Source organism: Ammospiza nelsoni, chromosome 7, assembly GCF_027579445.1.
Source record: "Ammospiza nelsoni isolate bAmmNel1 chromosome 7, bAmmNel1.pri, whole genome shotgun sequence".
NCBI classification, from domain to species: domain Eukaryota; kingdom Metazoa; phylum Chordata; class Aves; order Passeriformes; family Passerellidae; genus Ammospiza; species Ammospiza nelsoni.
The window spans coordinates 7,505,079-7,521,883 of NC_080639.1; the positions used below are offsets into that span (position 1 = coordinate 7,505,079).

The 16,805-nt window shown below is 42.0% G+C and overlaps 1 protein-coding gene across 2 annotated transcripts in view; it reads left to right on the forward strand.

The window, feature by feature from the left end:
* ADARB1 (adenosine deaminase RNA specific B1) overlaps positions 1-16,805 on the forward strand; it is a 67,042-nt gene that overhangs the window by 28,839 nt on the left and 21,398 nt on the right. Inside the window, exons 1-6 of one of the 2 annotated variants that reach the window (XM_059475727.1) lie at positions 287-374; positions 3,678-4,609; positions 11,929-12,043; positions 13,852-14,020; positions 14,527-14,675; positions 15,286-15,454. In XM_059475727.1, the coding sequence (XP_059331710.1) occupies positions 341-374; positions 3,678-4,609; positions 11,929-12,043; positions 13,852-14,020; positions 14,527-14,675; positions 15,286-15,454 (1,568 nt within the window). In that variant the 5' untranslated portion in view covers positions 287-340. Of the gene's footprint in view, positions 1-286; positions 375-3,677; positions 4,610-11,928; positions 12,044-13,851; positions 14,021-14,526; positions 14,676-15,285; positions 15,455-16,805 lie in introns of those variants that run through there. The other variant, XM_059475728.1, reaches the window with a different exon arrangement.

Here is a 16,805-nt window from a genome sequence, read left to right on the forward strand (position 1 = left end):
TTCTAAAGGGTGCTCTGAAGAGAGTATGTGTTTTTTTTCTGCTTGTTTTTGAATGAAAAAAATGACTTACTTAGAATTTCCCCAGGCCACTACATGAAAGCAGCAGTATAAGGGGCAGCTAGAACCAGCTTTCGGTTCAGCTAAGAGTTAAATTTAATTAATTGTGTTCCAGATCAGACAGAGCAAGGGGGAGTGTTGCCTCTCAGCAAGCAGAAATGGAAGATCCCAAATGGATAAAGCATCTTAATGGCAGACACTTTAATTACAGGGGATAAACCCAGAAGTAAACTAGAGCATCACCACAGAAGATTTGTTTCTTTACTGGCATGAAGAATTCCCCATGCCTTTTTCCTGCTTCAAATGTCCTTGGGTTTGTAAGTGCTCACCTGAAATCTGAAGGGCAGGGCTGTCCTTCTGCTGAAGTTTTTGTTGTCACCTATGATTTTTACTAAGGTGGCCTCCACAGACATAAGTCAAATATGAAGCTGCCAGTTATTTTTAATGACTAGAAAATACACCAATCTCATGAAAAATATCCAGTTTTAAAATTATGGGTTGTATAAATGTTTAAGAAAACAGGATCTCAGTCATGAATTGTTTATGTATGTGCTAATGCTGCTTTAAAGCCTTAAATACACAGCAGATGTGATGGACTTCAAAGGGCTCTCTAAAGCATTCATTCCTTGAAGAATTAAATTTAAAGAATGGAAATATTAGAGATTTCTGTAAAATCATGCAGAAGATGGGGTGTTTAATATTAGAACATCAAACTTTAAAAAATAGCAAATAAACCCTGGTAGATGCAGTAAGACTAGCAGGTGGGGGATCAAAGAAAGAAATGGGAGATGTTTTCATTTGTGATGAAGTGGTGAAGCGCCTTGCTCAGGACATGGTGGATACCACAGGTTTATGGGGTCTTTCAAAGCCATTAGAAAACTTTTCTTTGGGGAAAAAGAAGCTCATGTGGCTCCCTGCCATGATCTCTGGGAGAGGCCAGAGCTGTGAAGCTGCTCTGGGCATGGTCACTTATGTGTCCTTGTACTGGTGTGATGCCCTCTCCTGGGGTCTGTTGGTGGCCCTGTCACCTGTGGGGAGCTGGGCAAGGTGAGCAAGAGCCAGGAGGGCCATTCCTGACTTCCCTGGAAGGGTGGCATGCCTGGAAAAGGCATCCAGGGAGATGAGTTGGAGGAGTTACTCCATGTAACTCCAAGATGGGAGGTGACATCTCAGATTGGACAGGTTATATTTTGTCTTATCTTCTCAAGCCCTCAGGTAATTAGCCCCAACCTGGGCTGGACAGGTTGACCAAAAGGACCAAAAGCACACCTTCATCCTTGAGAGAGGGAGGGACCTTTGCTTGCAGTGTTGCAGCTCTGTGGGTTGAAACAAGCACAGTTCCTTTTGGTTTGCACAGAAAGTCTTTCACTTTCCATCACAAATTTGGATTTGGATCAGCTCCACAGTTACCTCCTTTCCTGGTCTCTTGGTTTGACTCAGGATCAGCTCCTGATCCTGAGTGTTCTTCCTCTCTAAGTTTGTTCCACCCTGCAGGTTCTCCAAAGCTAACAAAGCCTAGTAGCTCTCAGGCAAGGAGTAGTTTTCTTCCCTTCTCTCTTAATAATTCCAGGTAAGCCTGCAAGTTTATTTCCTGCTCCCTACAATTCCCTCCTCTCTGTCAGGAGATTGTTTCCCCTGCTTGATGAAGGAGTTCCTCCAGCTGACATGCTTACATGGAAAAGCTTTTAATGTTCAGCTGAAGTCTGTTCAACTCCTGTTTTCCTCCTGCAGGCACTGGTAGTGGTTTTCATATGAAAAGTAGTGAAACCGGAGACCATTAATTAGTGTTAAGTCAATGATTTCTGTTAAGCCTGAAAGTCTTAGTGATTGATAACAAATATCTGGTGCCACCAGTAAGGGCAGCGTTTTAGATGAGAAACTCACTGTAAGGAAAGATTTAAAAATTTCTTCTGTTGTCTTTAGACTCCTCTACCATAAATACATATTTCTATAAAGAATATATGCATGAACACTGTGTATTGACAGTTATGGCCCTATAGCCTTCATTCTCCAGGCAATATGTATATCACTGAGCAAGGGATACTTGATTATATCTAGCACATTTCTAGTAATGAAATGCTTCGGAATTTTGATTCTTGACAGAATTTAATTGACTTAATTGCATAATCAGTACTGTACAATTATTTTTGTGCTGCTGTGATTTAACAAAATGTGTTCCTGTTTTGGCTTTTTCTTTTCATCTTTTTTTTTTTTTTCCCTTCCTTTTTTTCTCTTTGAGCACCGAAAGGAGTAACCTATCGAGCTTTTGCTGGAGGATGTTATAAATGAAAATTTAGTAACCATTCCATCAGCTTTGTAACCTGGGTGAAGTGATGTGTGCATGGTAGGGGATTTTTAGGGAAGCCTGAAAGCATGACTGGAATTTATCACTGAGAGAGAGCTTCCACCTGGTTTGCTCTAATTTCAATGATCATTTACCACCTTGAGTCAGTGTAGATATAATACAGATAAATTCAAGTTTTGGAACAGGAGAATTAAAAATAATTGGTCTATTACATTTGCCTTTTCATTCACAAATGCCAGTAGAAAACACCAATAGTTAATTTCCTTAGTTTCTTTATCAGGGTGAAGATGAGGTCTTTGAACTTAGAGCAAATTCAATTCCTTATATATATCTCTGACATATCATTACCCCAACTTATATTTTTTGAAAACAAATCATTACATTATTATTATATTGTCTTTCCTGCACTCCCATTAAAATATTCTCACAATGATTGTGCAGCTTTTGTCACACTTCTATTCTACATGGCCTTAGAGAGGATCTCTAGTGATTTTTGGGTTTGTAGCTCCATTACAGCAGTTTCCTTGACAAGGAATTATGCTTGTAAATGATGAATTAGAGATTTTTTAAATACAAGGCTGTATGGAAATATATGGTCTTGTGGTCCTGCTGGCACAGGGGGCAGCTGTAGTTCCTGAGGAAATTGGGATGAGATGAGATGAAATGAGTGTTTAGAAAAGACATAAAAAACGCACTGAATTTGAAAAGTATGGAATAGCTAAAGAGAAATAAAAGCATTCAAACACTCTTCAGTCATGGTACCTATGAAAGAGCTGCCTAATTTTTCGTTGCTCTGGACAAAGGTTTTATTTATGTAGTTTTTCAATTTAAGCAACTAAAATTACTGTGAAGGAAAAAAATGACGTGACTAAATTGATGATGGAATAGAATTAAATATGTGGTTCAGAGCTGTGGTCTTAGGCATCCATTTTTACTTTGCTAGTGGTAGTTGTTTGTTTTGTGGGCATATGTTGCTATAGCTTATATTGTTTATTTAAATTATTTTTGGGGCTAAATATAACTTAGAAGTAGAAGTTTTGCTCTAGCATAATTAAAATGAAAAAAAAAGTTGTAGTGATTTTTTTGCTGTGCAGTTGTATCAGGTGTGTGGTTTGAAGACTGAGTGTGTTATTTCTTGAATTATTGAGAGGTTGTGTTACATTATCATCATCTCCAGTTGCATTGCCAAAAATATTTAACCTGCGAGCGCACATCACTTAACCAGTTACAAAGAGAGATAAAGGAATCTATAAATTTTGCATTTACAAGATCCTGCACCGAAGGCATTGTAAGTTACTCTTTCTGGGCACCGCAGGTTCGAGCAGCACCGACATTAAAGAAAACCGCAATGTGGACAACGTTCCCCCCAAGGACAGCGCCGGGCAGGGCCTTGGCGAGGGGACCCCGCTCTCCAACGGCGGCGGCAGCAGCAGCAGGAAGAGGCCTCTGGAGGAGGGCAACAATGGCCACTCCAAATTCCGCCCCAAGAAGAGGAAGAAAACGCCCGGCCCCGTTCTGCCAAAGAACGCCCTGATGCAGCTTAACGAGATCAAACCCGGTTTACAATACAAACTGCTCTCGCAGACGGGGCCGGTGCACGCCCCCATGTTTGTGATGGCGGTGGAAGTCAACGGGCAGGTGTTCGAGGGGTCTGGCCCGACAAAAAAGAAAGCCAAGCTCCACGCTGCCGAAAAGGCCCTGCGCTCCTTCGTGCAGTTCCCCAACGCCTCGGAGGCCCACCTGGCCATGGGCAGGACTCTGTCGGTCAACACGGACTTCACGTCCGACCAGGCCGATTTCCCCGACACCCTCTTCAACGGCTTCGAGACGCCCGTCCCTTCCGACGCTCCCTTCTACCTGGGCTCCAACGGGGACGGCTCCTTCGGCTCGGGCGGCGACTACGGGCTGCCATCGTGCGCCGTGGCCAGCAGCCTGTCCCAGTCCCCCCTGCCCCCTGCCTCCCCCTACCCCACGGCCAGCGGCAAGAACCCCGTCATGATCCTCAACGAGCTGCGCCCCGGGCTCAAGTACGAGTTCCTGTCGGAGAGCGGAGAGAGCCACGCCAAGAACTTTGTCATGGCCGTGGCCGTGGACGGACAGACTTTCGAAGGGTCGGGAAGGAACAAAAAGCTGGCGAAAGCTCGGGCTGCTCAGTCGGCCCTGGCTTCCCTGTTCAACATGCAGCTGGACCAGACTCCATCTCGGCAGCCCATTCCCAGCGAGGGGCTGCAGTTACACTTGCCACAGGTGAGAAGCCTTTGGGTGTTTGTGTTGTGTTGTGATGGCTTTGGCTAACGACCAAGAGAAGTCAGATTGTGTATTGAATCAGTTTGAACAGCATTTCTGCTTCTGTAGGTATGTGTGTCTATATATATGTATGTATATCTGCATTATGTGATTTATACAATTACAGCTTCTGACAATTTGTGTTCTCTTGCACAGAGAAGAGGCTTTGTTTCTGATGTTTTCAGCCTTGATTCTGTTGTGTAAGAGAGCACCAGTGCCAGCTTGAATTATGGTTTGTGCTGGGGAAAGATTGAATCACATCTTGCTCATCTCAGGCAGCAAGACTTAGATGGGTTTCAAGTGAGAATCACTGCTTTAAGTAAAGTTATTATTTGGTACAATAGTTTTTAGCAGAGAAGAAAACCATTCTCTCCTGCAAACACAAATTATTGTGAGTCAAGGTCAAATTTAGTGAGGCTGTTGCAACTGCAACTGATTTCCACGTGCATGTATCCAGGATGTGTGGTTAAATGGCTCTCATCTGAAGGGTTGTGCTCTAGGCAAATGAATTAATATGCATATGGAAGTTACTTAGGCAAGTAAATATAGCTAAGAAATAACTGAATTCAAATAGTTAATGAACTATTTGAGGGCAAGTATCCAACATACCAGACACAGATCAGAAATTTGAAGTCACGAGAATGGAATAATTTTGAGGTTCTTAAATGCTGAAAAATTCTTCCTATTTTCTTGTTTTTGTTTCTTCCCAGTCTAACTACACTAATAATTGTTTGACTTCTGTATTTCTACTGCATCTATTGGGTCTTTTTAATGATAGGATATGCCCATCTAAATTAAAATATTTGTCGGTGAATTCTTTTGCAACTTTCTGTTTATTATGAGAATTTCAAAGCTTTGGCCTTTTCTATCTCAAAACCACTGTTCTAGATTTCATTAAAGTTCTAACATAGTGTTCTTATTTGATAATGTGGGGTCAGAGTATAAGTAAATGTGACTATTTTGAGTATGTTGTTTTCTCAAAATATATGGACATTATTCATGTTTTAGAACTTTCTGTATGGTTTCATTTTAATATTCCACAATTACTGTGTTACTGATAAATCTCTCTTTCATTTTCAAATCCAGGATCACGCTGGTTTGGGTACTTACAATATTTTGAGTAGATTCAGTGATTTTAGACTGTGTTCTCTGTTGTTAAAAGTAGATTTGACCCCAGACACCAAAAAAATTTCACTGCTGGTAATTCATGTGTTTTTAGTTCTTGCATCAGTAAAATGGTGAAAACTGAAACTGGAAGAGGAAAGTGTGAAAAACTCAAGCTGAGCTGGGAAAGAGATGGTACATGGGTGCTGCCTCACTTAGACCCTATTTCAAGTAATTTTTTTATTCAGGGGCTTTTGATCAGCTTGTCATCAGGATGTCATCAAGCACTTCACTGTGTTGCTTTGCTTTGAATTATAATTAGCTGTTAGTGAATTACATTAGGTCTTTTGCATATTAGTGATTTTGGTCTGATATGTATTTAATGATTTAAGCAATTTGTGCTGTTTTCAGGTCCTGCTTGATTTATCTTCTTTTGGAAGTCTGTGAGTTGTTTAATTACTTCAGACATAGTTTACTGTGTAAAAAAAAGTGTTACATTCAGAGATAATCCTAAAAAAATGAAAGGTAGAAATATGTGAGGGGAGGAGAAAATCAAATACCAAGTGCTTAGGGGAAATAAAAGAAGCAGAGTGTGGTTTTGCCAGTGAAGATGGAATTGACTGTTGGGTGGCAGGTCCAAACCTGCCTGTAGAACATTTGTGGTGAGAAGAATGGAGTTGAGAGATGTTCCCTGTGATGGTGGTGGGGGTGACTGTGGCTGGATGTCTGTCTGTGACCCCAGCAGAGCTGCAGGTGCCCCAGAGAGAGTTAAATGCAGAGAAACAGGTGCAAAGTATCAAATAGTACAGAAGGGTTGCTGTAGTCAGAAATAGATTGCTGTGAGAATAATCTTATGGTCTGTACAGAAGGTTATGGAGGTGCTGGTGCTTGTGGTTCAGTTCAAGCTTGTCTGCTTGCTCACAGAGATGAGGGAAGGTTCCCTGCAGTCAGGAACATCTCTGTGCTGGGAAAGTGAGTTAAACCCAGGAACACACTCAGTGTGTGCCTCAGAGTGGGTAGAAATGTCCCAGTGAGAAACTCAGCAGTTGTGCATTTAATGCACCTTGGCAGTGAGTGTGCTGGTGTTGAACAGATTGTCACACTTGCATTAGAGGGGTTTGCCTCTCCAAAACAAAGGAAATATTTTTATGGTTAGCTCTGCTTTGTGAACTGATCAAAAAAAATCAAGGAATAACAAAATAGTTTGGGTTGTAAGAAACCTTAAAGATTATCTTATTCCCACTGCCTGCCATGGGCACAGACACCTTCCACTGTCCCAGGATGCTCCAAGCCCTGTCCAACCTGCTCTTGAACACTTCCAGGAATGGGGCAGCCACAGGCTCTCAGTGCCATGGCCTCACCACCCTCACAGGGAAGAATTTCTTCCCAATATCCCATCTAAAGCTGCCCTTTGTCAATGGGAAGCCATTCCCCCTTCTTCACCCCAGGCCCTTGCCTCAAGTCCCTCTCCAGCTCTCCTGGAGCGCCTTTATGCATTATGGAAGGGCCTCTAAGGTCCCCCAGAGCCTCCTCTCCTCTAGGTGAACACCCCAGCTCTCCCAGCCTGGCTCCAGAGCAGAGGGGCTCCAACCTTGGAACATCTTGGTGGCCTTCTCTGGAGGGGTCTCACACCTCTGTCAAGGATGGCATGGTGCTGTCCCTAAAAGAAGTTGTCAGGCCAGTACCAAATGCTTTGGAGTAAAACTGAGAGAGGAACACATTGGTAGCAGTAATTCCCAGTAAATGCTTCAAAGCTGCAGCAGTCCAGGCTGCTGTGGTCACTCAGGGAACAGTTTTCCATCAGACACTGGGATCCTGCTGCTTGGAGAGATCACCTCTTCAGGACGCTAATGGCTTATGTTAGAAAGCTGATATGGAGGTTTTACTGATGGTATTTCCTCAAAGTGCTTACTTTAAAAGACAACTGATTAGTCAAGGTGGGAAGAGAGCTGGAAATTGAATTTGTACACATTGAAGCTTAAATACATTCATTTAAATTAGAAAGCTTGACTGTGGTGAGAGAAAGCAAGTTGAGCTGCACAAATGAGCAATGTAGTTGCAAATGAGATCAGTTTGAAAAACATCACTAGAGTGAGTGTTTTTAATAATTCACCTAATTCAATTTATCCTTTCTGTTGCTGTGGACAGACATTGAAACAAAATGTTAAGCAGGAGAAATGGGGTGAGAAGCAGTTCTGAATGGCTGCTTGTACTTGATGTGGTTTTTTAGTCCTGGTTCCGTGTGGGGCAAGGGGAAGTATGAAAAATTATTCAAATTTATAAAAGATAGACAAATAGTTATGAGCATGATTGGAGATCTGGGAAAGCTGCTTCTGGAGAGGTACTGAGGAATTCTAGGCAGTTCATAGCAGTGGATTGCTGAGTGTATACAGGAGAATAAGAATGAGATGGATTCAAATCTGGGGAAAAGATACTTTGAATATAGTTATGTTAGAATAATTACTGTGGAGTTGGAAGAAATATACAAGATACATCAGCATAAACAGTGAAAGACTCTACAACCAGGCAAAAGTTTCTTTAAATCATTACAGGAAACTTCTCTGAATTGTGTCTGCTGGTCACTGTTAAAAAAGGAGGACCTTGATTTTACCCACAGTGAGAAGTTTACATGAGCTGTGAAGATAAGAAAAAAAACTAAAACGAACCAAGGGAGAGCATTTCTGCTTGAGAAGGGTCCCTGGAGATTCAAGAAGAGCACAAAGGACTGAGATGTTTTGGGTCAGTTCCTATGAGAGCTGTGAGCTATTGCTGCTGCCTTTCCCACCATTCAGGGCATCACCAGCATCCATCTTGCGTGGTCTCCAGGGCCTTCCAAGGTCTTCTTCGGCTCCAGATTGACCTGAACTTCATCAGCTCCTGGATATTTTTCAAATGGGAAGGATCAGGGTGGTTCTGCTACAGCATTGCTGCAACATCTGTATTTAACCAAACCCAGTGTGTGTGTAGAAAAGGAGTGGATTTACTGTAAATTCATCAGAGAAGGGAGCAACGCACCCAAAATAATTTGGAGCTCGCATGCCTTTCTGAGCCAACTGTCAGCTATTTTGGGTCTTTCCTTTTTTGAATTACTCAACTTGGAATAATGATTTAATGCAGAAGCGGGGGTAGAGAAACTGTGTGTGTCAGATGTTAGGGCATTCACAGGGAAGGTGAGACATGAGTTCAATTTCTGTTCCAATTAACATTTATTTATATCAAAGGCAGTAGAGCAGAATGTGATGTGAAAGATCCCTACTCAGCTTCAAGTCCATGGTTTTGAGATGGGGACAGCAGGATGTCATTTCTGGCCAGGAAGTCTTGTTCCTGGTGCTGCCTTATTCCCTTCTCTTCCATGCCCTTAACTGTGGCAATGCAATAGCCTGCCTGGGAGAGAGGGATAATTTTTGTGATTTCTTGGGGAAGTGTTCTTACCAAAGACCAGAATCTTAGTGGCTACATCTGTAGGCATTTAACAGTGTTTATTCCTCACTGCCCAGCTGTTGTCACACAATTTGTGTATCAAATAGAAATAAGAAAACTTTAACATATCTGCCTGTTTTCAGGCAGTGATTTTTTTTCCTGCTCTCCAGTTCATCCTGGATTGTTTGGATCTCCAAGATTCATTTTGTATTGCTTGACTTCTGCTTAGTTCTTCTTATGAGTCCTCCCCAGTGTCCAGCTCCAAGTTCATCCAAGCATTTTTAGGTTTCCTTGCCAGCAGCTTAGCTCCAGGCTCTGTGAGATGCAGCTCCTGTTCTGCTGTGCCAGCTTCCATCCTCCTGGAGGAACTCACCGCGTGCTCCTTTGTGTACCGACACCACAGTTTGCTCTGCTTTGCTTGTTATGTGAAAAAAAAAAAAGCCCCTTCTGGAAGAAGCTCATGGATGCAGCCTGTGTGCAGGCTCACTACCCAGCTGCTGCTCAAGGGGCCTTTTGTCAGTGGTATTAGCAGGCAAAATGGCCTGGCATTGCTTCCCAGAAACACAGGGCAGTTTCAGTTCCCAGAGTTGTGGGAGACTCCTCCAGGTACCAATCAGCACTTCTTTAGAAAAGGTGAATCACATGGCTTTTTCCCTGCATGCCAAGCCTTTTCTAGCAGTTTTGAAGCCTCTGTTAAGCATAGAATCATAGCATAGTTTGGGTTGGAAGTGACCTGAAGCATTTCCTGTCTGGAATAGTTTGTTTCTGTAGTATTCCATCACAGTGTCATTCAGCATGATTTTGCTATGTGCTGTCCAGCACATCACAGTGTAGGGCAGAGCAGAAAATACATGGATTACAGAAGTGAGAGCATGGAACTTGCAACTGGGAAGCAAATATCCATCACTACACAGTGAGGCTAGGGATAAAAGACTGCAATGGGGAATCTGTGCCTTGGCTATACAGTGATCTGCCCTCATGGCTCCAGGGAGCTTAATAATTTAAGCCTTTTGTGTATTAATTTCCAATTCTAAGACCAAGGTGATTAAAAAACAGTCAATTATTTGCATTTTCTTTTGTGTATTTACCTTCAAGTTCAGCTTTCTGCATTAGGTGAGTACTAGGACAATTAAATGCTGATTTTACCTGTGTGGTTGTGGTGCTGGCAGAACATAGACTAACCCAATTTTGGGTCCAGCAACAAAAAAACTGTGTTGGAAAATCCAGACATGTTCATGATCTCTGAGCTAAATTGTGTTCCTGAAAAATATATGGAGTTTCTGAGTTGCAGTCCATTCAAATGTTTGAGGAAAATTGGTGTTTGCAATGTCAGGAGTCTTCTGATTCCACAGGTTGAGTGATTGCAAAGCATGGATGAGGCTGGTGCAGCTGGGACCTGACTTCTGGTCAGTGTTTTCTGTCAGGCTCTGGTGAGAGCTGCTGAGCTCTGTGATCATGACACCCAAGCTTTAGTTATTTCTTGGCTGCTAAAGCTTTTCCAAAAGAAAGTTAACACTGAGAGCATGTCCACAGCATTTCTAGGCTGGTTGGTTCTCCTGAGCCTTGTTAAGGAAATGGGGGAATTTGGCTGGTGGTCTTCAAACCTTTTTCTTCTCTTTTTTCTGTTTTGTGTTTTTCTTTCCCCTTTTTCCCTTTGGGCATCTAAGATATCTGTCTCAGAATGGTTTGGGTTGGAAGGGACCTTAAAGCTCATCTAGTCCCACCCCCTGCATGGGCAGGGACACTTTCCACCAGACCACATTGCTCCAAGCCCTGTCCAGCCTGGCCTGGAGCACTTCCAGCAATGGGGCAGCCACAGCTTGGCTGTTCCAGTGCCTCACATTCAGCATGTGAATGGCACTGGTGGGTGTGACACAATACCTGTGCTCTGTGGCATGTGCAGCTGTGGGCCAGGTGTGCACACCTAGGACATCTCAGATACTGCTGGTTATCAATGCATGGTTGCCTTGGCTTCAGCTTCTTTTCAGGTGAAAATACAAGAATTTGGTCTTGACTCATTTTTTCGTAGCAGTTACAGTTCCAGTTGCCTTGAAAACAGCAGGTGAGATTTGCTGCAGTGCTGAACTGGATTGTCTGTCAACAGGAGCAGGACTGCTGTTTCAAAGTTCCCCTTCCTTTCAGAAGTTACCCCCACTTATAGCTGATTTAAAGTTCAAGTTTTCCTGAAAGACAGAAATCTTTCCTAATTTTGAGACAGCTTATTTGGAGTTATATAGTGATATTTTCTATTCCTAGCTTTGTAGAGGTCTTGTAAAAATAGGAAGCATTACATTAGGGTTGAAAACAAAATTGTCCTTATTTATATAATACTTAGATAAGGAATAAGATTGTTATAAATGGTTCATTTGAGGGGCATGGAGTTTTATTTCAATCTTATTGTCAGGTTCAATGTTGAGGATACTGAAATGATGAGTTTTGAGGACTGAGCATGAGAGGATAGATTTATCTGTCTATCCAGTTGTTCTCCCAAGCCTCAAATGTTCATCAGGATCATGGGCATTAGGTGCTTCAGTGCTTTGCTTAGCACTGTCTGACCTTGTTTTGGTACACATGGAGCACTCAAACCTCTGCTTCCACTTGCAAGGGACACCTCAATGTCAATTTTTGAAGTGAACAATAAAAACTCACTTCATTTGCTTTGTCCAATTCTTTACACAAGTGTAAAACTTTATAACCTAATGCTCCTGTAACTTTAAAATTATGTTTTTAATGTGCATTTCTGTGTGGTCCTACAGGTGTTAGCTGATGCTGTTGCACGCTTGGTTGTAGATAAATTCAGTGATTTGACAGAAAATTTCTCATCTCCACATGCACGTAGAAAAGTCCTTGCTGGAATTGTCATGACAACAGGTAAATTAAAAAAAAAAAAGTAATATCTTGAATGCTTAAATATGAGAGCTCTGTTTGCATCTAGTAAACTCTTTTCAGTCAAGCAGTATTGAAATGTATTTTTACTGTTTAATCTTGAAGGTGGACTAAATATAGTAATTAAATCTCAGGTACTTACAGGAAAATTAGACCTGCAAATTCTTCTTTTTCCACAGAGTTCCTGTCCTCTGCCTGAGACATCTGAGTAGCTCACAAAATTCAGGTTTTAAAGTTAATCATGAGGCTTTGGGAAAATAAATAAAATTCCCCATTGGTATTCCTGATTTGGGCACATTATGTAAGAATTACACTTATTTTCAAGGTTTTAAGATTTTGCACTTGTTATTCTTGCTACATTTTATTCTTAGTGCTCTATGTTAGTCATTTTAGCAAAAATATCTGAAGAGAGCAGTTTATGTTTTGGCAGATGGCAGGGGTGTGCACGTGTCAGCAGTGGTGTCGTGGCTGACACGAGATCTCTGCTTGTCCAGATCACCCAAAACAGTGAAGTTCTGCCCTAAACTCATCTGTGGCCATGCTGCTGCTGACTTTCCTCACATTAAGGTTTCTCTTGGTCTTCAATCCATGTGAACCCTTGGTGCAGTGTTCATTTTGGGGCTGTCCCCTCTGTGTCCCCTCCTGATCTCTTGCCTTCCCACTCACACAGGCTTTTGGGAGGTTTGGGAAGCCTTGATGTTCCTCAAGCTGTGTTGAGCAACAGCCAGACCTCCATCTGCTAATAACACTGTTGTAGCCCCAAATACATGAGGAAAATGCTGTAGTTTTGGTTATTTTGTTTTGTGACATTTATTTGTGTTCTGTGATATTTAACAGGTTTTTATGCTACTTACAGCCCTGTATGTGCAATTCCAAGAAGAGTCATGTGCCAAAGAATTAAGACTTAACTAAACATGTGGATGCCTTTTGGTTAACTGAAGAAATAGCTTTACACAGAATAAGAAAATATCTTGCCATGAACATGTGTCTGGGGAACACCTGGAATTCAATGATTCCATGGCACAGCCTTGTGTTACAGCTTGGTGCTTCTCCTCTGGCCTGTGGGCAGGAGGGCCCAGCTGGGCTCAGGTTCATTTAAATTGTTGGGCTTTTTTTTTAACCCCTGAGTGTTTTGCTAAGTGGCATTTTGACCCATCTTTGTTAGTCCTTCATCCAGCTGGGTTTTTTGAGTGATAAAGGCACTTCTCTGCTTAGAAAACACCCAGCCAACATATTTTTGCATGGAATGGTTTAATACCAAGATCTACACATTATACTTGTACTCTTTACAGCTATTTAAGCATTTATATTTCTTTTTCCCCTAGTCTTGCCCTTCCTGTATTTGGCTCAATACCTTTCCATAACATTTTGCTGCTTTAATAAACCAGAGTCCTTCAGATTTCTGTGAATATCTGCACAGGTGACCAGAAGGTAAAGCTGCAAGTTCTGGCTGCCTGAATCTCAGGAAAAAAAGCATTTTCGATCTCAGGCTTTAATTATTCTTCTTGAAGCAGCTCTTTCTACCTGCAGGTTTTCAATTTTTAACTTGTCTGAGCTCCAGCATGAAAAGAGTAGTTCTCATAAGAACCACTGATAGTGCTGGTGCAGGGAGATATGGCTGAGTGAAGCTTTTGTTTTTAAATAAATTATCAGAAGAAAAACCATTTCTTTTTTTTTTAAAGAAGCAAACCACCAAGAAAAAAAGCCTTGTTTGTTTGGGTTTTGCAAGAATATCACTGAGTGCTTTATTTGTGATGTTAATTGCCTCTCCTTTCTGAAATTTTGTTTTGCAGGTACAGATGTGAAGGATGCCCTGGTAATAAGTGTTTCTACAGGAACAAAATGCATCAATGGTGAATACATGAGTGATCGTGGTCTTGCATTAAATGATTGCCATGCAGAAATCATAGCTCGGCGGTGTCTGCTGAAATTTCTGTACACACAACTTGAGCTTTACCTAAGGTAAGCTGGAGGGAAAAGATGCTGAGCTGATCCCACAGAGCTGAAAAGGTGTCTGTGGAAAACATGTGTCTTCATCATTTCAGTGTAAAGCACTTGTCCTGTTGCATTAGGATGTTGAATTTAGACCTCATGCCCTTTGCCCTGAAGTTTGAGTTGAACAAAACATTTATTCAGTGAGGTGTCAGTCATGAGAGGGGAGGACAAGGAAAATAATTGGCAATCATTTTGTAAGCTGTAAATGTATAAATCAGAATAATATGAAGTGAGCTAAAGGTTGCTGATGTTTCATTTAAGTGTCTGAAAACTCTTGACATCTGGGATTACCACAGGTTCTTTTTCTCGTTCTCGATGGTCCTTTAATTTTGTTAATTGTCACAACTGTTAGATTTATATAACAGAAATTTCAGCCATCCTGTGTTTGTTTTTAGTGCCTGTTAAGTCTGCCCAGCTTATGCCTATTTCCATGTTAATGTCAGTTTTGACTCCAGCTTTCTTCTCTGTTTCAGCAATAAAGAAGATCAGCAAAAATCCATTTTCATCAGGTCAGAGCAAGGCGGGTTTAAGCTGAAGGAGAATGTGCAGTTCCACCTCTATATCAGCACATCTCCTTGTGGTGATGCTCGGATTTTCTCACCCCATGAGGCAGCACAAGAGGGTATGGCAGCAGTCCTCCTCTTCCACCCAAGGGAGCTTCAATTATTCTTGGGGCATGTACAAGTGGCACGGTTAAAATTTAGGTGTCTTCTTTCCTTTTAGCATAGAAGTGTGTTAGACAAAGATCTCTTCCAAAAAATCTGAGCTGTTCTTCCTCTGTGGTAGAAGTTCAGTGTAGAGTGATGAGCCCTGTGGTCTTGAAGAGGCTGATGCTAACTGAGATAAGCCAGTGAGTCAGCAAGTATTCCTACAGAACTAACCATCCCCTTTCCCTGTTTCCATCCCTAACAGCAGTTCTCTGCCCGCCCCTTCCACAGTCTGCCCATTAACTTCATTTTAACTCTGTAACACACAGAACAGAGCTCCAGAGCTGCCTGCTTCCTACTGCTCCTTTGGTGAAAGCTTGGTTTAACTGCAGGTGTGTTTTGGAAGGCAGTATTTGTGAGAGGTGTCTGGTGCTGTAGCTAAGTTGCCAAGAGCAGTAGGAACTGTGGTGCAAACCAGCAGTAACTGCAGGCAGAGCCCTCAAGTCAGTCCTTCTTACTGTGATTCTAATGTCAAACCCTCGGAGAAGGTTCCTCAGCTGATGCTCAGTGTTTTTTGTCCTTCAGACCAAGGGGACAGACATCCAAACCGCAAAGCCAGAGGCCAGCTCCGGACCAAAATCGAGTCTGGGGAAGGAACCATCCCTGTGCGCTCCACCACCACCATCCAGACCTGGGATGGGGTACTGCAAGGGGAGAGGCTGCTCACCATGTCCTGCAGTGACAAGATAGCCAGGTGAGACTCTGAATGCTTGGGTTTGTTGCTGTTATTGCTGGAGGAGGGCATGGGACAAGGGGGAATGGCCTTAAGCTGAAGCAGGGCTGGGTTGGGCGGGATATTGGAAAGAAATTCTTCCCTGTGAGGGTGCTGAGGCCCTGGCACAGAGTGCTCAGAGAAGCTGTGGCTGCCCCATCCCTGGAAGTGCTCAAGGCCATGGCTGGATGAGGCTTGGAGCAACCTGGACTAGTGGAAGGTGTCCCTGCCTGTTGCAGAGGGGTGGAATAAGAGAAATCTTTAAGGTCCTTCCGATCCAAAACCATCCTGTGGTTCTGAGGAGGGGTGCTTGGTACCCACACTGAATGTGCAGGGAATTGATGGGTTCATCTCACTGCTTGGACACAGTGTGAGGGTGGCTGTCACCCCTGTGATAAAGCTCTGATTCTTCCCCTGCAGTTGGTGTCAGAGGCAAGGTCTAGTCACTCTGTACCATTCCAGCCACATCAAGTCATGACAGCTTTGTTTTGTATTTCTATCACTGGGGAATAGCAGAGGAATGGTTTAGATTTTTTCCCCCTAAAGTGGTATAGCATTAGGAAAACAGTAGAGTAAGTCTATTGCGTTACTTATATTTAGATAACTTCCTCTGGTGATATATGCCTTTGCCCCATCATTGGAAATGTTCAAAGTCAGGTTGGATGGAGCTTGGAGCAACCTGGTCTAGTTGAAAGTGTCCCTGCCCATCCACAAGGATGGAAGAGGACAAGCTTTAAAGTCCCTTCCAACCCAAACCATTTCAGGTTATTAAAGATTCCTACATTTTCCATGAATAGTATAGATTTGTATTATTTTTTATGGTGAAAAGTGTCCCTGTTAAAAAAATCCTAATTGATGGGCACTTCTAGTTCTTAGTCTAGAATTTTATTTCTAGTTTAAATATTTTATTGAAATTAAATATTTTGTTTCCAGATCATTATTTTAATTTATATTTCATCAAATTCCGTTTTTGGAGTTTTTCTAAATTCCTTTTTTCTTTTTGACAAAGATTGAAAGATTTTTGTTATTTGTTTTCAAAATCATAAATGGACAAAAAAAATCAGCAGTAGCTTTAACAAGCATTGGAAGGATGGGAGAGTTGCAACATCATAATTTTTTTAAATGAGTCTGCATGTTTGCAGCCTTTGTGCTCTTGCAAAGTAGATGAGGAATGCCAAATTTTCCAGCTAATGATAATTTGGTTATTTTCATTGATATGTATGCTATATCTGTTTTAATTAAAAGAGCTTTGCTGTTTTCTCAAGCCACTGTTAGCCTGATTTAAAGTTTAATAAAGATATTAAGTTGGAGCTATTCTTGTGAGCTGCATATG